Source organism: Dioscorea cayenensis, chromosome 3, assembly GCF_009730915.1.
Source record: "Dioscorea cayenensis subsp. rotundata cultivar TDr96_F1 chromosome 3, TDr96_F1_v2_PseudoChromosome.rev07_lg8_w22 25.fasta, whole genome shotgun sequence".
Taxonomy (NCBI): domain Eukaryota; kingdom Viridiplantae; phylum Streptophyta; class Magnoliopsida; order Dioscoreales; family Dioscoreaceae; genus Dioscorea; species Dioscorea cayenensis.
In genome coordinates this window covers 17,553,758-17,578,481 of record NC_052473.1, presented here as the reverse complement: position 1 = coordinate 17,578,481, position 24,724 = coordinate 17,553,758, and the positions used below count along the sequence as shown (strand labels likewise).

General features: G+C 31.2%; 4 protein-coding genes and 1 non-coding gene across 5 annotated transcripts; 3 read left to right on the top strand and 2 right to left on the bottom strand.

Annotated features, from left to right (window-relative positions):
* The first annotated feature begins 6,459 nt into the window (after positions 1–6,459).
* Positions 6,460–8,812, top strand: LOC120256128 (WAT1-related protein At4g30420-like). The gene is made up of 7 exons (XM_039263901.1): positions 6,460–6,771; positions 6,852–6,920; positions 7,002–7,118; positions 7,741–7,978; positions 8,065–8,223; positions 8,313–8,464; positions 8,577–8,812. The coding sequence occupies exons 1-7, from the start codon at positions 6,581–6,583 to the stop codon at positions 8,788–8,790; spliced, it is 1,140 nt and encodes a 379-aa protein (XP_039119835.1). The 5' UTR covers positions 6,460–6,580; the 3' UTR covers positions 8,791–8,812.
* Positions 8,813–8,824: 12 nt separating this feature from the next.
* LOC120256137 (tetraspanin-8-like) lies at positions 8,825–10,004 on the bottom strand. Its single transcript, XM_039263905.1, has 2 exons — positions 9,340–10,004; positions 8,825–9,247 (listed from the first exon to the last, which is right to left on the bottom strand). The coding sequence occupies exons 1-2, from the start codon at positions 9,841–9,843 to the stop codon at positions 8,942–8,944; spliced, it is 810 nt and encodes a 269-aa protein (XP_039119839.1). The 5' UTR covers positions 9,844–10,004; the 3' UTR covers positions 8,825–8,941.
* Positions 10,005–11,153: 1,149 nt separating this feature from the next.
* On the top strand, positions 11,154–17,795 carry LOC120284077 (protein GAMETE EXPRESSED 2). Its single transcript, XM_039290894.1, has 17 exons — positions 11,154–11,239; positions 11,784–12,128; positions 12,682–13,020; positions 13,267–13,593; positions 13,674–13,880; positions 13,958–14,043; positions 14,123–14,264; positions 14,356–14,664; positions 14,920–15,044; positions 15,398–15,615; positions 15,696–15,923; positions 16,125–16,360; positions 16,501–16,736; positions 16,912–17,071; positions 17,146–17,300; positions 17,387–17,457; positions 17,599–17,795. The coding sequence occupies exons 1-17, from the start codon at positions 11,170–11,172 to the stop codon at positions 17,708–17,710; spliced, it is 3,366 nt and encodes a 1,121-aa protein (XP_039146828.1). The 5' UTR covers positions 11,154–11,169; the 3' UTR covers positions 17,711–17,795.
* A 114-nt stretch (positions 17,796–17,909) lies between these two features.
* TRNAE-CUC lies at positions 17,910–17,982 on the bottom strand. The gene has a single exon. It is a non-coding gene; the product is annotated as a tRNA-Glu (tRNA).
* An 813-nt stretch (positions 17,983–18,795) lies between these two features.
* On the top strand, positions 18,796–24,213 carry LOC120256196 (AFG1-like ATPase). The gene is made up of 15 exons (XM_039263938.1): positions 18,796–18,986; positions 19,358–19,580; positions 19,728–19,825; positions 19,924–20,024; positions 20,153–20,275; positions 20,691–20,760; positions 21,338–21,424; positions 21,539–21,604; positions 21,692–21,784; positions 21,873–21,929; positions 22,034–22,162; positions 22,265–22,355; positions 22,506–22,594; positions 23,276–23,469; positions 24,019–24,213. The coding sequence occupies exons 2-15, from the start codon at positions 19,361–19,363 to the stop codon at positions 24,086–24,088; spliced, it is 1,488 nt and encodes a 495-aa protein (XP_039119872.1). The 5' UTR covers positions 18,796–18,986; positions 19,358–19,360; the 3' UTR covers positions 24,089–24,213.
* The last annotated feature ends 511 nt before the right edge of the window (positions 24,214–24,724 follow it).

Here is a 24,724-nt window from a genome sequence, read left to right as displayed (position 1 = left end):
TGACCTTGTCATTATAGAGATTTACGTTTTTAACCTATGTGATTTGATTTGTTATTACGTCAATAAATAAATTGCCGTTAACTTACAAGAAATAAAACCTGATTAGCTTTTATCTGAAAAATCACCCACATAATATAAACAGCAATTTTATCCATGATCAGTTTAAGTATTGAACTTTTGTAGACATATGATTTTAAAATATATATACTTTTTATGCATGACAAAGAGTCCAAATAAATCGATTATTTCATTTCCTAAGTAGCTAACACCAGTAAAACACTTTTTAATGGTGTTTTCCCTTTTCTCATAATCGAAAAACACTTAATTAAAAACATAATAAACTCTCTATTTTTATGTAAAACTGAAAACCACACTTTTGTATATCCCCACCCCTCAACTCCTCAACTCTACGTCAATACAGAGATTAACCTGCAAGTCTATATTCATAATCGAGACATTTGATATAACTACGTACATCTAACTCTTTTTGAACTTAGACAATAAATATTCTACAAACCAATTTCAACCAATTCTTTTGAGGTGGAACAAGTGCTTGGAGACCATATGCCCTTTGGCTTGAATTTTTAAATTTGATTAATTATCTTTTTTATTATATTTTGGTTCACAAGGAATGCATGTGGACGTGAATCCTAGATGGAGATTTTCTCATTAAAAAAAAATGCAATGGTGGTACAATAATAGAGCTCTTGTCATTTCATGCATGTTCAACTAGCTAGTTGATTAGCCTCCTTCATTGAGTACTTCTTGTTAATATTGTTTACAAGGAAGTGGTCTCAAGGTGGTCATCAATGTGAAAGTGATCATGCATGCCAGCCATATGTTTTCTATTATTTCTTGGTGTCATGTTATTTTCTATCTCAATCAAGGGATCTTTTCTATTGAATCTTCCTGATATACTCTGATTCCTTTCATCTAACTCTTTCTTTATTTTTCTTTATATATTGATAAAATGAATAAATCATAATCGTATTAAAAACAAAAATCGTACAAATCAGAGATGAACAAATAGAACAGGAAAACAGTATATATATATTTCAATGATTTTGAGTATATGTGGTTTAATAAGCAAATGATATTTAAATACATGGTTTTTTAAAAGAAAAATTATTTTATGATTTCCCATTTTGATGGTGACATAATTTTTCGGTCATATTTTCTAAAATTTTAATTAATTGTGAATGGTATTTGAATTTGGAATTATTTCATAAATTTATTATTATTTTTTATTTTCAGTGTCTAAATAATATTTTGTTATAAATAAATTCACCACTGATATTTCATTTTGATATTACTGGAGAATAATCATCATTGAATCTTCATACAGATCCATGAAAAGTGACATGATATACTGTTATTTAATTATTATTATTACTATTTGAAATTTTGCTCTAAAATACATCGACTGTGAAATTTTGGAGCTATATATCCTTTGAAATAATTTAATTATTCTTTATTATTATTTTAAATATTTCAATAATATATCTTTTTAGTTTATAAAATTCATCCAAATGCTCTACGGCAACTTGAATCAATTTTTTTAAAAATAAAAATTTTAATTTAATAATTAATCATTACATCTTATGTATTATTGCTCCAATTTAAAATTGAAAAAAAAAAATCTTTATAATTAAAGCACAATCTTCTAATAACCTAAACTAATTAGCCATCTCTATATTTGCTAATATTGACTACAAAAATAAAAACATACTTAATTTTAAAAATATATATACATACACACAAATTTTTTTTATCTTGTTGTTTAAATATTTTTTTTTATAATATAAATAAGCTATCACATATATACATCCTAATGTCATCTCAACCATGTATTGAGAGTTAGAGAATTGAACCCTTAATCTCTCACATAAAAGTCAATTATCTTAATTGCTTAATTGTTATTACGTTGCCTTTCAAGTTTGTTCTTGTGCTAAAATGATGCCTTAGTTCCTCATATTCGCCACCAATATATTTTATGTAACAATAATTATAATAGAAAAGGCCAAGTTGTTGAGAGAGAGATATGGTCCAATAAGGACAAAGCAAAGCTTAGCACATTGTCTTCAATAATTCGAAAGTTTATAAATACCTATAATGACATAATGTGACAACTAGGACAATTTTGAGACAACTAGGACAATTTTGCATGAGCCAACCCAAATTATTTTTTTTTTTAGATGGAAGGACTATATATATATATATCTTTAGTTCATATGGCATGCAAATGTATTGACCTAACTTTGTGTTTATTCGTGCATGGACCGTCCTAATTATCATGCTTAACACTTAATTAATTCAGCATAATTTTCTCATGCTTGTTTTTATAATTATTTTTTTTATATGTATCATAATATTATATGTATTAATCTTCAACGCATCGTTTACAATAATAATATCAAAATAGCTGTTATTATCATGAACAACTTGAATTCAATGTGACAAAAGTCATGCTAGATGATATATATATATATATATATTTGTTAATATGTTCTCTAATTTCTTAATTATGATTATATATTAGTTTAATTAAAAGTTTAGATCGATAAATTATTTACTTAAATAAAATTATTAAATATGGATGTAGATGTAGCTAGACCTATAATTAATAAATAACAAGTATATCATAAATATTTATTATATGAAATAAAACGCGATAAACTACAACTTTATCAATAAAAGAGTATATGAGAAGATAAAGATAAAAATCTCTCACCGTGTCAGTAGAGTATGAATCTAAACAAATGCGAAAATAAAAGCATATGGCAGTATGAGCTGTGAAGGAGCTATAAGAGGCTAGAAACCATGAAATAAATGTGGATAAATATTTATTATATTTATAATAAAATCAATGTTTGCATGATTTTTGTTAAAAAATGTTTTATTTTTTAATCACTGTAATTATTCCTTTGTTTTAGAGATAATAATAATAATCTTATATTAGTTAAATAAATATTATTTTCTATTTTGAAAGGTTCTCATTTTCATTATCTTGTTTCATACGACAGGTAATAATCAACTTGGAATTCAAGTTACGGTAATAACTTTTTTTATATATGGTTAAATTGTAGGGTTTTCATAAATATGTTTTAATGATATGCCAACAACATATAACAGTAATGGAATAAATATAATCAACATTAAAAACATGGTTTAAGTGCAATTTATATTCTTATATCTGACTTATTTTGACCTTCTTAATAAGTTGTTTATTATTTATTATTTATTTTTATTTTTGGACTATGTATTTTAATGTATAATATAATATTTACATCATAATTTTTTTAATGTGTTGTTTACATTTTAATAATTTATGTACTTATAAAAAAATATATATTGTTTTTAAAATACATACATAATTTTTTATGTAGTTTTCTATTTTTTTTAATAAAAAAATGATTGAATCATAATTACTTTTTTTTACGCAAAAATATATATATATATATATATATATTTATACAGATGTGGATAAACCACGTGCCAAGGAATACGCAATCTTTTTAAAAACTTGTTTGGATTGACTTAAAAAAAAAAAAAATTTCCGGTTGATAGAATAACTTTTCAAATAAAGTGCTTGTCAGAATAAGTTAAACTCTTATTTATATTTTATATTTGGATAAATTAACGCAGAATTAGTTTTATATTTGTGAAGTTGTTTGAATTTGTATTTAAGGACTTTTTCAAATGTCAAATTACTAAAATGATCTTCATTGAGTTATTGAAATATCTCAACTATTATGCGTTGAAACATAGCAATTACTATTAATAATGACAACAACAACAATAGGGCTGTGAAAAAATTAGGAGAAATTCTTTATTGCATAAGATTAACTTAGTAATTTCATAATTTAAAACAACTTCTGAAAAGTGATTTTCCTATAAGTACCACATGATCAGCTATTTAAGTATGCAAAAAAATCAATACAAATATGTTTTTTTTTAAATTTAGAAGTACTTAACTTATAAAAATATATTTATCGGCTCTCCATAAATCAATTCAAACCAGCTTGCGCTTACCATGACATAGCTAGGATTTGACTCTAGTCATCATCCGGGCACGGGACCCTGTACTAATATGTTGTAAATGCCATTATTGTTTTTATTTTTCATTCTCTTGATACACATAATAATTATGTCATGTGATCAGTCTCTTTTGTGGACACTTTTCCCATTTAGCAAGCAAAACTTTATTTATATATATATATATATATAACAAAAATATTATCAGAAGCTTCTACTCAATTACGAAGAGAAGTCACTATAATTAGGTTAATTAATGAATGTTGATCTAATCATAAATAATTAATGAAAACATCTTGCTAGCATAGACAACCTTGCCTTGTGGTTCACCAACAGTGAATCAATCAATTTTTTAGGACAAATACATGAAAAAACTAATTTATTAATTAATAAAAAATATTTTTTTATATATTCTTATTAGATGTGAAACTTTATTTACATGAAATGAATAAATAAATATTTATATAAATATAATTATAAAATTATCAACATTGTCATGTAGTGCAAATTTTTTTTTTAAAAAAAGTAAATGACATGTACATTTGATAGTATCTGACATAGACCATTTCTTTCTAAAATACATCTCAAAAATTTATTTTTATAAATTTACTATTTTACCCCTCGATCAATTTTTTTCTTTCTCTTTTTTCCATCTTTAGGCGCAAGTTTAAATATATATTAATTGTGTTGAATAAATTATGTGCAAAAAATCCAAATAATCTGCGTAATTTTTCTAAAATTAACAAAATATTGTATTTGTGTGATTAAAAATATGTAAATTATTAAATATATATAAACATTTAAAAATTAATTTCTAAATCATTGTAATTACAAAATTAATTTCTATAAAATCTTTTTTTAAAAGGTGGATAAACCACTTCGATTACTAAATTTTTTTTTTTATAAATTCTTGTGTGGTTGAAATTTCTATGTAAAAAAAAACCAAAATCATTTAATAAGACAAAGGGCACAATTTTACCATGAAAAATTCCCAATATCATGAAAGTTTCCTAATATCATCAAATGCAATTTACCAAAAAAGAATCTATTAATATTATATTAAATAAATTGCTGAAAAATTCTTTGCTAAATCAATCCAAAAATCCATAAAAAATAAAAACATAAAATCAAAAGAGAAAATGAAATTAAATGAGATATAAATTCAGAGATACGATTTTATCTAGAAAAACAAACAATCAAATCTAAATTCGTTTATATATACTTAAATCTTCTAACTTCCTTACATGATGAAGAGGCTAAACTCAAGGATAATTTAACATAAATAGCACATGAGTTAAGGATTATCCTGCCTAAGTTATGCACTAGAGAGTAAATGAGGAAGGCAGCGAGGAGGGTGTGAGATACGCAGGTATGAAGGTAAAAAAAATACATTTATTTTTTTATTACATCCTTCGTGTTTCTAACCCTATAGTAAACTTTATCATATTTTTGTTAATTTACCCATTAAACAAGAGATATATGATAACTTATCATATTTAATCTTATGTATCTTGTCCACCAAGTATGCTTTTAGTAATTCAATTCATATAGCGTTTAATTTTTAGTCATTTTAACTCTATTATTTATATACATATTAATAATTTCATTAGGTATATCACTAATTGTTTTAATGTGAAAATTGATTTGTGAACCACGCATCATGTATATACATTATTAATAATTTTATTAATTATATTATTTCGATATGTTCATATAAATTGAGAGTATTTTTATTTTTTCAAACTTATAATTTGGTCTTTGAAAATTTTTTTTTAAAAAAAGTTGGAGAATTATTTCAATGTTTATGTCTCCTGTCCGAATACTATTATTTATCTCTCCCGTAAATAACAAAGGCACAACACTACAAGTGAATTAAAAAAGAAATGTTTTTAAAACATAAATAATTCTTGGTTATTGGGAAAATTGAAAGAGATTTTTTTTTGTGATAGTAAAATTTGAAAAGGATGTATATGTCCTCTGTCAAGGGTTTTTTTTTTAATCAATTTTCCAGACTCAATATTATAAGTAAAAAAACCAAAAAAGAAAACTGCACATTAGAATTAATAACTCAATCAAAAGAATGACAATAATTCAACCCTTTTTACCAATATTTGTTAGTTGGACATGTCACATGTGTCACAGCCTCTCATATCATTTATATTCTCAACTAGAATCTTCCTCATGACATAGAAAAAAACAAGCATGAATAAACTACAGCCATACATAAATAAAATATTTGCACTTAATGACCCACAACAAGACTTTGAACACTTTAAAGACAGCATAGCAAAAATCAAAATAAATTCCAACTAATAAAGTGATTAGAGAGAACCCACATCTCTTGTGAAAGGTGGCAACCTTAATTACTTTAAGTTGAAGGCTAAACAAAGGATCAATATAACATGCATGCTAAGTTAGAACTCCTATATATCCTTCTCCTTTTCCTCCTCTTATATAAAGCCATTAAAGTTGTTCCTCTTCTCTCACCTTTGGTCATCATCATCTTCTTCTTCTTCTTGAGAAGCTTAACTTGGTTAGAGAGATCATGGCTATCTCTAACTGGTTTGAAAGATGCAAGCCTGTCTTAGCCATGGTGGTGGTGCAGTGTATCTATGCTGGCATGGCTCTCTCAGCTAAGCAAGCTTTCACTGAAGGAATGAACACCATGGTCTTTGTTGTTTATAGACAAGCCATTGCTACTCTTGTCCTTGTTCCTATTTCTATTCTTTCTAGAAGGTATGTATCCACATCTTGTCCATAATTCTATATATATATATATATATATCTCATGCTCATGAATTTGATGAGCTTTTTAGGGGAAGAGTTGATCATTTGGCTCTGGGAATCAAAGGATTTTCTTTGGTGTTTGTTGCTTCTCTTGTTGGGTAATTATTTATGCTATCTCTTTCTCTCTCTCTATCTTTGAAGAAATCTTTGTAAAGCTTAATTTGTTTATTTTGTATCAGTGCAACACTGAACCAGTACTTGTATTACAAAGGAATGGATTTATCATCTTCATCAATGGCCACTGCAATGACAAACCTCATTCCAGCTGTGACATTTATCATGGCACTTTTCTTTGGGTACTAATCTCACTAGCTCTTAATTATTTATATTCTTATTCTTTAGATGCTCATCCTCAATTTCTTTATTCTATTTTTCAAAAGCAACAAGCATTCCATGATTAAGTTACAGTATTATTTCTTTCATGAAGTTTCTTCTAAAGTCATTCTTATTGCCAAGAAAAGAAAAGGGAAAGGTTCATTGTTTTTTCCATGTTAGAATTGTTATGTTTTGTAAGAACACTGTTACTTCACGAACATGAATGATCTCTAACATGTGGTATTGCTGTTTCATCCACCACCTCTTGAATCCTATGTACAACCATTTGCTTTTCTAGATCTATATTCTTTCTTTCTATATCTATATTATTTTCAGCCCCACTCATATTTGGGACCATAATTTGTGTTGCCATCTTGTCTATGTTAGGTCAGCCATACAATGATTCTCCATATATATTTTTTATTTAGCGTAAAAGTTTAAGCTGATAGGAGGGGAGTTCTAACTCCCATAATAAGAGAGTTGGTATTTAATTTCCCTTAAAGTTTATAGATCGAAGATTTAATTCATAGTTAATTTGTCCATATTTTTCAAAAAAAAATAAATAATAATAGATATATATATTTTTCTTTGTTATTTGTGCAGAATGGAGAAAGTAAAATTGAATAGCTTGAGAAGCATGGCTAAAATTTTAGGAACTTTAGCATGCGTCGGAGGAGCCATGTGCATGGCCATGTACAAAGGACCGACACTTCTTAATGAACAACTGCGACAATTATTGACACTTTCTTCACTTCTTCAATCAGTGAAAGAAAGTTGGATGATCGGTTGTCTTTTTCTTATGGGAAGTACTTGTTGCTGGTCTTTTTGGCTAATTCTTCAGGTACTATGATTAATATTTCATTGTATCTGTTCTGACATCATGTTAGATTTTCAATTCAATCACGAAATTTTATTTTTATAAAATAGGTTCCGATATGCAAGAACTATCTTGATCCGCTTTCGCTCTCCGCTTGGATGTGCTTCTTATCGACCTTCCAATCCGCTATACTCACCGTCTTGATTGAACCGAACATAAATGCATGGAAAATCAAATCACTCTTTGAACTTGGATGTTGCTTATTTGCAGTAAGTTCTAATCAAACAAGAACAAGATTTATCACCAAAAACATTATTTGGTTCTTCGTGCTAATCGGATTGTTAATTCATGTGATAAGGGAATTTTTGGCTCTGGTGTTACATTTTATCTTCAATCTTGGAGTATAGCAATCAGAGGACCTCTCTTCTCAGCATTGTTTAATCCACTCTCAACAATCATGACTACAATCTTGGGTTTCTTGTGGCTCAATGAGACAATTCATTTAGGAAGGTATATATATACACAAATGACATATTATTCTTCTTAATTACTGTTCTTTGTTTCTGAGTTAATTAATTAAACTCATGGTCAATAATTTAATCTTAATTTGTTAATTTTTCAGCTTGGTAGGTGGCATTGCAGTTATTTTAGGATTGTATATAGTTCTATGGGGGAAAGCCAATGAATATAATAAGAAGAGTGAGCCAGAGCTGAAGGATGATTCGGCAGTAATACCAATATCAATCGAATCACAACAAGAAATCATCGAAAACGATCTTAGTAAACCTTTGCTTGTTGGAGAACTTGATGATGTTGAGAATCAAGTCGAAGTTTAATGCGCATACACCAGTTTTGCTATGTATTGCATGCTATTTTTACATATATATATATATATATATATGATTGTCAATTTGCATGATATTTTATAGGTATTTGTTGCATGTTTACAGCATGAAAGCAAAGCATAAATGAAATGAAAAGTACATTCTATATCATATATCTGTCAAAAAACCTTTCTGTTCGAACACGTCTGAAAGCATGGCAACCGATAGTGTAGACGATGATAAGGAGAGCTATGAAGATGATGTTAATGGTGGCAACCTTTTTCCAGTGAGTCTTGAGATAGTCGACGACACCGGCTTTGCATGATTGACAGTCATAGCATAGAACCGATCCGTTGTTCTGCCATGTATTGCAGTCTGGATTTGATGCAGAGAAACCGCTCGGTTTATCCCAAACCGTCGCATTTTGGTATGTGAATCCACATTCAATGGGAGGCTTACAACATCCGGACTAAACAACATTGCAACATAAAATTTTATTGAATCGAGCTCAGATAATATGTTTGATTTGCACGTAAAACAAGAGTAACGGTTAATAAATACCTGAATTGGAGTTAAATTCTTATTGTAAAACTCATCCTTGGTAGGGTTGGCTTGTTGTAAGCTCTTGCAAACTTTTGTGTCTTGAAGACAACTCTTGATCTTCATCCAATTCTTTGGATTGCTCACTCTCTTTTGTAGCCAATTAGAGTAGTCACCAAGCTTATACTCGTAAAACCTTGCGCCGGAGACGGCCTCACCAGCGCCTTTATTAGTGACAACAAAGGCAAAGACGGAGAAAACAAGCGCAGCGAGGATGAGCATGAAGGTGGTGAATAGGTAGACCCAAAGGAGAAAGGCATTACGTGAAGAGACACCGACAAAACCAACAAGGGAGGAGGCTAAGAGGAGAATTCCGATAAGGATAAGCGGAGTTTGGAGAAACTTGTCACAGTTTGTGGCGCCGTGTAAGGAGAGGTCGATGCCGGTGGAGAGGATGGGGATGGAGAGGAGGAAGGTGAGGAGGTTGATGATGATTAGCAAGTTGCTGCTCAATGAGGTGGCCATATTTGTTGTGGTGGAGGAACAGGGGAAGGAATAAGAATGAGGAGGTATTTGTATTGTGGTTGTTTGGAGGGAAAGACTGTTTTTTATTTCTTTATTGCTCTTTCTTGTGTTACAGGTATTCTCTTCTTTAGCAAAGTAGCTTTAGTTTTAATTTTATTTTCTTTATAAAAAATTATAAATTATGGGTTTTATTAAAATTACATAAAGAGAAAATCTAAGATTTTATTAACCTTTTTCAAAAATCTAAGATGAATGATCAACCATAAAAAATTGTTGGTTGGGTGGTTTTTGTATTTTTTCCGTTTGAACTTTGGTTTCATTTCAATCTTTTGTTTACTCCTGAAGAATTGTGCGGCTTCCTCTCATTTTCATTAATTTTGGTTTTTTTTTTATCTTATTGTTGCTTCTTTTACCTCCGTTGTTTTTTTTTCTGTTATAATTTTACATAACTGTTCTCTCATTGTTTTTAATAAAATTATAATTTATTTAATTTATTAAAAAATAAATTAATGCTACATCAAGTTTCTTTCATAAAATATCATATGTTAGAAGTGAATAATATTCTTTATGTTTGTATTATGTTTCTCTTAAATATGTAGGTTAACAATTTGTCGGAAGTTTTCATAATAATGATATGATGTTTTTTTTAACATTTTGCAAGGCATATTTAATGCAAATTTTTTAGTATTTTTATAATTATCTATCTATAATTAAAGAGAAAAGGGCCTACAAAAAGCATGGAATCAAAAATTGAAATAAATTAATAATAATAATAATTATAGCATAATTAAATATATAAATATATAAATATATAAATATAATTTAGATGAAAAAGATGGGATAATGGTGAAAAACAATTGGTTCCCTACTTCCCTTATTGCATCATCTAAATTTCTTTGTATTATTTTGCTTTAATTAAAAGTAACTTTAATTATGGAGGTTTGTTTATTTTCCTGTTTTCTATTTTTAATTTATATACCTATTTTAATTTATTTTAACTAATTTTAATTGATAAAATAATGGTGCTTTAAATTAATAACATGCTTAAAAAAAAAGAAAGAATTCTTTTTTTTTTTGAGAATTTTTTGATTTAATGAAGAATTTTATTTTCGTAAAAGCTCAGAGAGTGAATTATATTAAAATATGTAAATATAAAAAATAATGCTACAAATTTTCATCCATTAGATGAAGATCCAAAGGTTATAAACTTGGGTACACTTTAATCTTATCTACTTCCAGAGGTATATCATACACTCCACTATTTCACTTCCCCTGTTTTCCCTCCCTCTCACTTGATACTGCTCCCAAAAACCAAGTTTTGAAGGAATGAAGTTCCTTGCTGTGGCTTTATCACTGATTCTAGGGTTTTCTTCATGGATTTCACTCCCCAAAAGAGGTACATTTTGTTCCCAGACAATTGGCGCTTGTGCCCTTTCATTGCATGCTGTTTTCCATCTGATTTCAGTGTTGGAATGTTGCAATTTTTATGTTTATGCCCATAGTGTGGTAAATTTGGTGTTATTTTCCTTCATTTTGTTGTTTGATTAGAAAAGACATGTTTTTGAGTATGATTCTTTTTGTGTTTTTTAATTGAGTTTGTATTAAATCATGGTTTTGATATATTGGGATTGAAGTATTTTACTTTTGTCTCTCAACCTTGTCTCTATAAAGTGAAATTGAGTACTGTAATTAGACCTAATTTTATGTATTTCTGTTATATATATACAAATTAGGAAGTTTTGATGTGTTGTTCTGGCAAATTTCTTTGTTTATATCTATTTAGGTTTAGGTTTGTTTTCTTATGCATGTCATTTCAGTAAAAAGATTATTTCTTTCTCTCAGTGCTTTTAATTACTATGAATAGTGATTGTATGATGAATTATATCAAATTTGATTTTTGTATTGATTCTGCAGTAATTTTATATTTGCTTCATATTCAGGCCTGGGAGATAAATTGCCTTTACCTAGTTATATTGTTAGCTGGCTAAATGATAAGAGGGAGTATCAAGCAGGTGAGATTGCAATTATCAAGATTAGGCCATTAGATCATTCCTTACAAAATGGAAGCTTTGTTCCTGGTAGATATGCATTCAAGTTTTCCCTCTCTGTGAATGGGAAGAAAGGAAACAGTTCATATATATCTGGTGTCACGGCAGACACTGATGGTGATCCTACTAACTGGAACATTTCTTTGACTCCAATTCAAGTTGGAGAATTTAATGTGGTTGTTGCTGAAGAAAATTCTGGTGTCACTGATTCATCTCTTCATTTTCGTGTTTTCCCTGGTAAACCAAACTGATCTTTTCTTTTGCTTGTTTATAGAGCATCAGATTAATCTATGAAATGTGTGATCATTGAATTGGATTTTTCTTCTGTCTTTCAAGAAATGGAAATGTGAAGCATAGGTCTTTGTTTGTGGACAGTTGGACTGTCTAAAAGCAGCATCATAAATCTTGATTTGAATGATAGCATAAAGACCTATTCATGCTGCAAGAGATTAGTTATAATATAGAATATATTCTTCACTACTTGATCTAAAAATATCAAAGTTTGCTGGTCATATGTGTCAATGTGAATTTTTGTAGTTGGAAACTTGGAATAGTGTTTGTGGCTACTTATTATATTTACAGAGACAACAATTAAATAACTCATTTGTGATCTCCACTTACAGACATCTTTTTTCGATGATTTTATGTTCTTTTTAATCTTATACTGCTAACATGGCAGCATTTTCTTGAAAATTCAAACTTTGATTTTTTTTAAAAAGATTTTACTATTAATAAAACTGCTGCTTGCTTGCACTTTTACATGGCTCTAATAAGCACTTGATATATGAAGGAAATCTCTACCCATCTACTTGCGTGGCTTCGTGGTTCAACTTCATCAATGAGTTTGTTGCTGGGACAAAAGCTCATGTGCTGATACTTCCAAGGGATGCATTTGGGAACAATATATCCTCGAGAACTGATCCACCCAGCAAAGACTACTTTACAGTATCAGCATGTTATGAAAATGGGTCTGTTTTACATCTGCAAGATGTCCGATACAATGGTTGGAATGACTTAGGATATCTTGCTGTTGGATTCACTCCAACCAATGCAGGAAAGCTCCTTTTGTTTGTTTATGGTGGTAATCAAACACTAAGGGGCTCTCCTTTGCCATTCGTGGTAAAACCAGGTCACACTTTAAGTTTCCCCATAAATATGGCATGTTAATGATTTTTGTGATTATTATTATCATTATCATTTTACTGGAGATGAGAGCTTACATTGATTGAATACAATACTTTTTGTATCTGTGACCAATTGTATCTCTAATTTTGCGTTTGCTACAGTCTGGACCATGCTGAAATGCATGCAACCATGCCAACATTTAAGTTGCTGTTGATAATTCTTAAATGAAAATTTGCTTGGCTTGTTGCAGGAACATTCAATATCACGAATAGTATGGGCAAATGGAAGTATGGGACAAATTCTTTGCAGATTTTCTCGAAGCTAGAAATGTTTATATACCAGCAAGATAGATTCGGGAATCTTGTTCCAGGTTCTTTTCCATTTGATGCTCGTGTAGTTGAGAAGGCCACAAATTTGTCAGTCCCCGTAGGAGACCTGTCTTTCCAAGAGGTTGGCCAAGGAGTTCAATTGCTTTCATTTATTGTTTCTGAACCCGGAGGATTTATGCTCACCATTTTCAGTCTGAACTTGAACAAAAGCATTGCCAATGTGCCTTATCACTATACTGTCTTTGTAGGTATGAAATCTATAGAAATTAACAATGTTACTTCTCCTGTCTTTCATCAGCATTTCCATGCAAGTTTTGTTACTTTGCAGGTTATTGTGATGGACAGAATAGCGTTGTCAATGGGTCAGGTTTAGCTGCTTCTGTTGCTGGTAGAATGTCATTCTTCTATGTTTATATAGAAGACAGTTACCACAATCCTTCCCCAATTGATGCGAAACAGCTTCATGTTCAGATTTCAAGGAAAAATGATTCTTTGTATGTTCGTTCGATTATATTTCCTTTGAGGAATCATAATGGTAATTCTCCTTAATTAAGTCATTCATTTCTCTCTTTCTTTTTTGGGTCTGGTTTGATGAAATATTATGATGTTCAGAGCATGTCCCTGTCGCTAGACCTGCTCCCTCTATCAAAGAGGCTGCTGGAACTGGTCATAGATTGTCAGTTGATGACAAAGACTCTGTAAGAAATTTCTTAATGTTCCGAAAATCAGTTAAAAAAAATTGAATATGACACTAATGTTTGTTAATTTGAACATTAGTCTCCTTGGAGATCAAAAGGTCCTGCTAGTGCTTTCAGTATTTCTTACACTGCTGACAAGTCAGGAGAATATGAAATTCAAGTTTTCTGTGGAAACATCCCACTTAACGATGGCCGTTCCTACTTGGTGAATGTTTCATCAGGTATTGGTTTGCTGAGCTTATGCTTTCTGATGTTTCTATGCTGTGTATAGAAATAATTCCGTTCTTCACCAACGGACCTTTCTCTTGACAGGCCTTGTTGATGCATCATCATCAACTGTGGTGAAAATTTCATCCAGAGTAAAGAGACTAGTGAGAAATGAAGTTGTGGTTCAACTCATGGATTCTTTCTCAAATCCAGCTGCGTCTTATAGGGAAAGACTGAGCTTTAAATTTGGTGATGCTAATTTTTCTGGTTTTCTAACTTGGGCATTCTCTGATAACGGAGATGGAACATATACCGGTTACTACTTGGCAAAGGATCTTGGTGTATTCAATCTCTCTGTTCTATTTGACGACAAAATTTTGTCTCCTTCACCGGTTCAGATCAACATATACGAAAGTAAGTTACAAAATTTCATAGTTTGTAACACGCATCACATCAATGAAATTGCTTCTTTGCAGAATGCAAATTAAAAAATGTATGCCAACATGTTATTTATTTCAACTCAATGGCAATGCTCTTGACCTATAAACATATTAAAAATTCCCATCCACTGTTATCTCCATGGAATAGTAAACCAAATATTCCAATTTTTCAACATGATTTGTTTTCTTTTAATTTCATGCTATTGAATCTTAAAAACTTTTATGGCAGGAGAATATTTTCCTGAAGCTCACAATGATAGCATATCTGTATGGGAAGATGAATCAATTCTGTTTGATGTTCTGTCAAATGACTATGTTGCCACCGGCGAAGCTGTTATAATTGAATCATTGATAGTAAGATTCCTACTCTAGCCACCATACTGCATAGCAGTTATTTCATGCTATTAGCAATGTAGCATGATCGTCTGTCTTCCTATTACTTTGTTTGGATTTCCTTGTCTCTGTTTGCACAATTTATCAGGTTTCTTCAGTTGCTTTGGTTTGAGATGCATGCATGCATACATGCATACATTCATGCATTCATACATATATACACGCATACACTCATGTTCAATTGATACACCATACTTCATAACTACAAGTTCTCTATCATCTTCACTCCATAAGCTGACTATTTTAATTGTATTATCAATTGGTTATGAACACTAAACAGATTTGAACTTGCTGTTGTTTCCACTTTGGCACAGCCATTTCATGGGTCACTGCTACCATATGGACATCTTTTCCGATACACTCCGTACAAAGGATTTTATGGTAATGATTCCTTTTCTTACACAATTTCTGATGTGAATCAGAATGTTGCTACTGGTATTGCTACTATATCCATCCTGTGCAAACCACCTCAGTTTGTATCTTTACCAGTTCACTTGCATGTAACTGAAGATGTTATAAGCCCCCAATTTGGGTAAGTTTTTTATCAAACATGTATTGTGTTATGCTTTAGATTTGAGTTTTCAAATTATTCTTATCAAATTGTTTTTGCAGTGGTTTCTCTGGGTTTGAAGTTAGATATTCAGACATCAAAGAAAACATATCTATTACTGTGAGTGCACAATCTGGTTCTGTATTTCTTGCTCCAATTCCATTACAACTTTGGCAACCTGGGAGAAATAAACTTTCAGTGAGTAGAGGTGGTATGCCTGGTACAGATTTGATTTTAACCGGCCATGTTGAATCAATCAACTTTGCTCTGCAGTGGATTCAATATCTCGGGTACTAAATCTGGAACTGTCAGTTGGAAATAAACACAAAATACTCTATGACTTTGAATTTGTGTTGTAAATTAGAACACTTTTTATTCATATAGAACATGTGATCAATAGGTGGTTGATGTTTGGCTTCTCAAAAGAGACACTTTTTTTGTGTCTCTTTTGTTAAATGCCGCAACTGATTGCTTTTATTCTTTTTATGCAGAAATGAGAACTTCTATGGAAACGATATTATCGATTTATATGCTATGAATAAAAATGGAATACAAGATGCTCATGTTCCAGTATTTGTGGAGCCTATCAATGATCCTCCAACTATATTTGCTCCACAGTTTATAATCTTGGAGGAGAAAGAAACAACTGCCAGATTTCAGATCTTTAACAAGGACAGAGATGCATTTAACTTCTCCATTGCAGACAAAGATCTTAATAGTTTTTCAGGTAAATTAGTAAGCTGAAAGATTCTATAACATGTAGCCTTCCTAAAATTCAGATCATTTAAACATGGAACAGATCAGTTCGATAATGCATCTTCCGCCTAAGTTACACCTCTTAATCATGATTTGAAATTTGTTTTCCAGATAAGTCTCAGTTTGTTGTTGCGTTCTCCATGGAAGTAAATGATGGAATGTTATCAACAAGTCTTCCAGTAAATCTTCTCCACACTGCAGAACTGAAGCTTAAAAACAAGCACCACTGGGAACCCCTTCAGACTTTCGTTGCTATCTCAAACCATTTTGTTCTGAATGGAAAAGGATTTAGATTTCGAGGTACAATTGAAGATTGTGACAATGCCATGCAGAAGGTGTTGTATCAAGTAAGTTCTTTTGTCTACTGGAAAGATAATATTATGCTGTTTAGATCTTAGACTCTGAATTATATTCTCACTTCAAATACTAAGCCAAGAGAAGTTTGAAGAATTAGCATTAAGGAACATTGAGGTATATGAACATTTCGAAGCGTCCAAACTACTTATACTCTTCTTCATTCAGGGAGAGAAAGATGATGATGCTTTACTGACTATTTCGGTTAATGACATGGGGAATTACGGTTGTTATCCAGACTGTACCGAAAAAATGTCATTGCCACTGTCTACTAAGGTCACAGTGAATCTTGTCAGAAGAAAACCAATCAGTTCAACAGCAGCACTTTGTAAGTTTGTTAAGTAATTCGACAAATTTTATTTTACAGACTTTGATTAAGTGTTGCCACATGAAAAATTGCAGTACTTGGATCAGCAATTGTTGTCGAGATCATTATGATGCTACTCCTCGGCGGAATCCTCCTATTCTTTATGTGTAAATGCATGAATGCTCTTCAAAAGGAGAAGAACACTGAAAATTCAGAGCCTACTGAAGTTGAACATATTGACAATGAAACTGTAAGATTGCATTCTTTCAAGCTCTCTTTTAAACAAAAAAAAAAATTGAATGGTGACCAGACTGATTTATATTAATATCGGCGCAGATTGAAGAACATATCAGTGAATTTTCCGGGCCAATTTCCTTAGGAAATCAGAGTTCAAGCTTACTTAAAAGGTAGTATCTTTCACTAATGTTTACAATGAGAAATGATCAGAGAAAAACTGAAGATGAAATCAAATTGAATTTGTTGATCTTTGGATTGATTTTTTTGATTTAGTTTTACTGTTTCTGAAACTAATTTATTTCTGAAATCAGATCAGGAAGAATGATTGAAAACTTGAGCATGAATGAAGAAGCAACATATGGCATTCAGACTTCTGGTGGTGGTGAGATAATTCCTCTTTCAATAGAGAAGCATTTGGAATGAAATATTTAGATGATAGTTTGTGATTTGATTAGAAACTTGTGAGAATGGTTTGTTATCATCTTTGTTTAAGGAACAGGAAAAAAAAAAGAGCAAATTGATATATTAATTTTATTTTTTAATGTATAATGGTGAAATTATGCTGCAAATTTTATAAGAAAAAAATAAACTATTGAAATTTATGTTAAAAAAGGTAAAAAATTTCCGTTGCCGGGACTCGAACCCGGGTCTCTCGGGTGAGAGCCGAGTATCCTAACCAACTAGACTACAACGGATTCGTTGTTCTCAATATTAAGAAATTTTATTATAGTTAAATAACAAAAGTTCCAAACAATTTTTTTAGAACTTTTCTTTATTACTTTTTACTTTTTCATTTAAAAATTTTATGCAATATTAAATATTATTTTTTCAAATTTATCTTTTATATTTAATATATGTTTACAATTTTTTATAAATTTTAACTATATATTTTTTTAAAATATATTTTAAATGAGTATAATATTGAAAAGTTAATATATTTTTTATAAAATTTAGATTATTAACAAACTTTAATCAATTTTTTTAATTTATATGAATTAAGTAAAATTGATAAATAAAAAAACTGAGAAAATATCATGTAATAAACATTCAATAGAATTATTAAAAAATAAAATAAAATAAATTGATATATTTAATTTTTAGAATTATAATTTGTTTTTTTTTAAAAAGTCAAATTCTAATTAATTTTAAAAATAAAAAATAACTCTCCACACGAAAGGAAGGCGGTGCGTGCAAACCTGGCCTCATTCACGTCGGAATCTTTGACGAATAAAAAATAGTTTATACTTTTTTTTTTGTTGAAAATAAAATATAAAAAATTTCTCTAAAAAAAAAAAATATATTTAAATCATTAAAAATTTGTCTTAATTACATGACCAACGTGTCATCCACTGACATGACTCATAATAAATTGTTAAACACTAACAACGCATACGGATAAGAACGTTTCCCGCTCGGGAAACGCGGGGAAACGCGGGGGACGAGGGGAAACGCGTTTCGTGTTCCCATAATTTCGTAGTGAAGTGAAATATTTCTCCGAAAAGGGCGAAGCAAAAGGAGCACTGAATTCGAAGCCGCTTCGAAGAAAACGTGGCGATCTCCATCGTCCTGCTTCGTTGTTCCTGGATTCTAGGGTTTCACCGTGGGGACTTGGTGGACCTCCGAGTCCACCGGGTCTGATAAGAGATTTACCGCTGAATTGCGTCTCGGCTCCCAATTTTGATCGTCTGGACGATTTCGGGTGCGTAATTTCCTTGGATTTGTGATTTTTGATTTTAGTTAATTTATTTTTGATTTGGTTTGATGTTTTTGTTGTGTTGTATCTCCTTTTTTTTTCCCTAAGAATAGATGATTTCTTTATATAAAGTTGTGATTTTTGAAGGAATCGAGAGGTCCATCATGGGTTTTTAGGTTGTAGTTCTTGTTTTTTGCATGTAGATTATGAGAATTTTAGCTCGACTTTTTTTATTATTTGGTTTGATGATCTTGTTGTATTTTATCTCGTTGTTTTCCCCAAGAATCGATGATTTTTTTTCTATAAATTTGTGATTTTTTAAGGTATCGGAGATTGATCATGGATTTTTAGGTTGTAATTCTTGTTTTTGCATGTAGATAATGAGAAGTGTAGCTCGAGTTCTTCGTCTTGCTCGCGGCGCCTCCCGACTTCGGAGCGGAGGAGTTTATGGATTTCAGGGTAATCGTAAAGTTTGGATTTTTAGCAATCCTACTGGTTTATTTTCACAGAATCCAGACTTCTGTGGATACCAAAGCCTACACATGTTTTCAAGGAAGCTGTCCATTTCCACTTTTGCAGTCAGTGGTTCTTCTTCTTCAGGTTTTCTTCCAGCCACACTGTTTGCCTGAGAATTTCTTAAAAGTTTGTGTTTTTACATGTGGTTTGATTAGAATGATCCGTACTGTTCATGTTATTTCTTTTTAAGACGATTCATTTGTATATGCTGGTTTCTGTTATCGATTCTAGAATCTGCTTTAGTGGATGATGTTAGAAAAGTTGGTCCTTTGATGGAGTATGAGCGGAGAATTGCATTAGGAGAGCTTACTGATGGTGATAGTTTTCAGGTTTGTAAATCGACGGTAGATAGGAATTGCTTAAGTTTTTATTAGATTCTTTGATATTGGTGGGTCTCACGAGTTGAATTTGGATTGTTACTGTGCAGATTGATACCTTGCATTTGCTACAGAGGCTATTTGAAGAGCTTGTTGAGAATGAACAGAGTTGTCAGTTGGATAGGTATAAAGCATCTGAGAAAAGTGGAAGGTAATTGATCCTTACCATTAATCTTTATTGTGGTGGTTTTGAAATATATGGCTGGGTTGCTCAGTTTAAAATAGGAATTGCACATTCTTTTATTCTCAAGATTGAGCTATATCATATTATCATTACAGAAGTAGGTGGCTATGGTCTCGTTTCGTTCCTCAGTCTTCATATTCTCCTGTCAAAGGGCTTTACTTATATGGTGGAGTTGGCACTGGAAAGACAATGCTCATGGATCTGTTTTATGATCAATTGTAAGTTCTTGGTTAGATGATTCTTTCCATATTTGAAGTTCTGTTTTTGGAGTCTTTCTATGTCAATTCACTGTTGTTTTCTTCAATGAGAACTTCAACTATTGCATCTGAAATATTTACTCCCTAATTCGTGGCGATTTATATTGATATGAAACATTTGAAGGGCTTTGCACAATTGATGTCTCCACAAAATTCTTCTTAATAATGTCAATCTGAAGTTGTGGTACAGAGTGAATCCATGGGATTTATTTATCATGCTTTCAACTATTATGATTGACAGCAGTATTTCTGTTATGGAATCTTGATCATAATCCCACAACATCTATTGCATTTGACCATGTATAAGTTTCACCATGTTTTGAATATTTATATGTTTCACTGATTGGCTGACTTTCGGATGTATTCCTTTTTGCAGACCATCTAATTGGAGGATAAAGAGAATACACTTCCATGATTTCATGCTAAATGTCCATAGCCGCCTGCAGGTGAAGTTAACCCAAGATTTTCTGTTTATTTGGCTTCAATCTGTCAGTTAATAGCATGATTTTGAGTTGACTGTATGACTTAAAGCTGATGAAAATGTACCCTGCAGCTTCTGTTAATGACTCAAAAATTCAGGGATGTTCATTTAAACTAGATTAATGCACTATAAGCTGGCATGATTTTGAGTTGACTGTATGACTTAAAGCTGATGAAAATGTACCCTGCAGCTTCTGTTAATGACTCAAAAATTCAGGGATGTTCATTTAAACTAGATTAATGCCCTATAAGCTGGCATGATTTTTGAGTTGACTGTATGACTTAAAGCTGATGAAAATGTACCCTGCAGCTTCTGTTAATGACTCAAAAATTCAGGGATGTTCATTTAAACTAGATTAATGCACTATAAGCTGGCATGATTTTGAGTTGACTGTATGACTTAAAGCTGATGAAAATGTACCCTGCAGCTTCTGTTAATGACTCAAAAATTCAGGGATGTTCATTTAAACTAGATTAATGCACTATAAGCTGCTTCCTTAATGATTGACTTGGCATGATATTTTTTGTAATCTATGGTTGTAGAAGCACAAGGGGGTTGCAGATCCACTCGAGGTTGTAGCGGGAGAGATATCAGATGAGTCCATTTTATTATGTCTTGATGAGTTTATGGTACGTTATACTTTGCAGGGTAGGTTCTTTTTTTCGATCAACTTTCTGTCAAACATGGTTCTTGACATTTTCCTTTGGTTGGTTAATGTGTTTTATAAATTACCAATTTCACAGGTGACTGATGTTGCTGATGCTTTAATATTAAATCGTCTTTTTTCACATCTGTTCAGTAAAGGCGTTGTATGTGCTCCTGTTCATCTTTTGTTGTCTTCTTGTGTTATTGTTGCTACATCAATGCATTTCTCAATGAAATTTGAATGATTTTAGGTTCTTGTTGCTACTTCTAATCGTGCTCCAGATCATCTATATGAGGGTGGCTTGCAGAGGGATCTGTTTCTACCCTTCATTGCCACATTGAAGGTATTCTCATGGTCTGTGGGAATTATGTTTATTCATCATTTCTTGTGATTCCAATTAGTAAGTCTTGCTAATGAATTCAATGATCCAGGAGAGGTGTGTGGTTCATGAAATTGGTTCTTCAACTGACTATCGGAAAATGACATCGGTGAGTTATTTTCTTTCTTGTTCATTTTGAATTTGTTAGAATGGGATATGACTTTCAATGCTTTTAATCATTTGGTGACAAGGTTTATAACTTTTTCTGGGCAGGCTCAACAAGGTTTCTATTTTATTGAGAAAGATGATTCTGGACTACTCCGACAAAAGTTCTATCAATTAGTGGGAGAAGAGAAAGCAGTGCCTCAAGTTGTGGAAGTTGTCATGGGGCGAACACTGCAGGTTGGTTCTTAGAATTGAAATTTTATGTGTTCATTTGCATGTGATTAAAGGTTCTCATTTCCATCTCATTGGCTCTCAAAAACAATTTCGTTTGCTCTTTAGGTTCCCCTAGGCGCTAATGGATGTGCTTACTTTCCTTTTGAAGATCTTTGTGATAGACCCTTGGGAGCCGCAGACTATTTTGGATTGTTTAGTGAGTTATCGGACTTATGGCACATTAAAGCATGTTGTTTATCAGTAAATTTAATTCCCTATTACTTCTAGAATCGAATTTTTAGTCATTGTTTAAATTTGTTGAACATAATTTGACTGATTCACATCTTTATTTATTTTTGCCTTGCAGACAAATTTCACACCCTAGCATTGGATGGGGTTCCCAAATTCAGTCTCCATAACCGAACAGCTGCTTACCGGTTTGTCACTCTAGTTGATGTAGGTTACCATCTCTCTATTTTTTGTTTTAAATTTTGAATGATATCATATTCCTGCCATTGTTTATCCAATTTTTTGGATATTGTTAAATTTCAATGGGTTTTCTTAGTGACGTGAGTTTTGATGATGACTCATACCTATCTATGCCATTTTCCCCTCATTGGTTATTAAATTTTTTTCTAATCGGAGTTCATTTTCATTCAGTTTTGGGCTTTGAATTACCTTCCTTTGAATTCACTGGTTTGTATTGCATGTGAATACTTAGATTAAACACTTATTCTTTGGATCTCAACAGTATGGATGATTTCAGGTTGACGTTGAAATGAATAGCTTCTCTAATTACTTGATAGATACAAGATGGTGTATTTAGCTTTTTATTCCACCTTGAGATCAAGGAACACTTGTATCCCAGTATCTCAATACCCTTATTGATGTTTTTACTTTTTAGGCAGTCCAATTAGTTTCTTTGAATGATACTTGATATACTATATACCACCATTCACAAAGCAACTTGGTTTTCTCAACATTAAATGTTACCTTTGCAACTCCTTGGCAAATTCTTGCAGTTACTGCTGTTAAGTTTCGCATACTATGTTACCACTTAATCGAAAAAGTTAGTTACTAGTGATGCTTTTTTTCAAAATGTGAGATGCATGTGATATTGAACTTTCTTGTTTACAGGTTATGTATGAAAATAAGGCAAGGTTGATGTGTACAGCTGAGGCATCACCGGTTGAGCTATTTGAAAAAATTGTCACAGTTGCTGATGCTCAGAAAATTTCACCAAGAACCTCTTCAAGATCACTGAAAAGTGACGATCTCGATCTCTGTGTGGACAATGAGTTGGGATTTGCAAAAGACCGCACCATTAGCAGGTATCCTTTGGATTATCTTTAAACTCTTCCTAAGAAAAATTGAGAGTATTTTTTTTTACCTATAATTTGCACAATAGACACAGTTATTTTTTGACTCAGGATCATTGAAACCCTAATCAGAGTCATGCCATTGCCAGAAAACCAGAGTCAAATACTCTTTATCATTAGCATTATACTTGTCAGTACCAAATATAGATAGTTTATGTCTGATCCACTGTCACAACCCTTCCCTGTTCCTTGAAGTATCCCTAATTAATGTCTCTTTTAATTCTTACAATTAATCTTTCTTTTCGTTGCAGTTAATGGTTTCAGAAATGGCTAAATTAGTAAAATCATTACCACTTTGATCGAACTACGGAACCCTAATTATCCAAATCTATACCATCTATGTCCTTTGAAGGATTAAAGAAACTCTAATTAATTTAATTTCTCGACAACCTAAAAGCCATATAGTCATACAATTGAAATCTTTTTTGCAGCAAACTGTTTTCAAGTCCATGCATCAATTTGTGCCCTAATTGTCCTTAAATTTTCATTGTTTTTTCTCAGATTGACCGAGATGAACAGCAGAGAATACTTGGAACAACATGAAGCAAACCACCAGGAGAAAACTTCTTGAACTTTTGCTTGCCCTAAGAAATTGTGATATGCCCTAACAAGGCATTATTTTTTTTTTTCTTTTTTGTCATCAACATCTTGATTATACCATCAATTATCAATTCTCAGGTGTATCTATCATCATAAGCCCCTTAAGCTCTGAAAATGAATGCATTATTATCAGGGGTGCAAAATATAAATCATAAAGTTATAGTTTGTGATTGTGTGCAATGAAATATATATATTTTTTAAATTCCCTTTTATTTTTTTCAGATATTCCTCAGTTATAATCTGATGCATTGAACTTTTGGGTGATGAATGTCTGCTGTTGAATTTTATTAAATGTCCAGGGGATGGCAAAAAATAGGGTGAAAACCCGCAAATGGTCCTTCTATTATAGTCATTTCGTCCCAAAGAAGTTTACTAATTTTATTCATGTATTTTTTCAATTGTGTAAATCAAGTCTTTTTATTAAATAGCCGTTAATTTCTCCATTAAATACTGTTGATGTGGTTTAAAATATTAATATAAAATTACTAAAATAATATAAATTTTTTAAAAAATTATAAAAAATTATAAGGCATTAAAAATTATAAAAAATTAAAATTTATGTAAAAAATTATAAAAATTATTAAAGTTATAAAAAATTATAAAAATT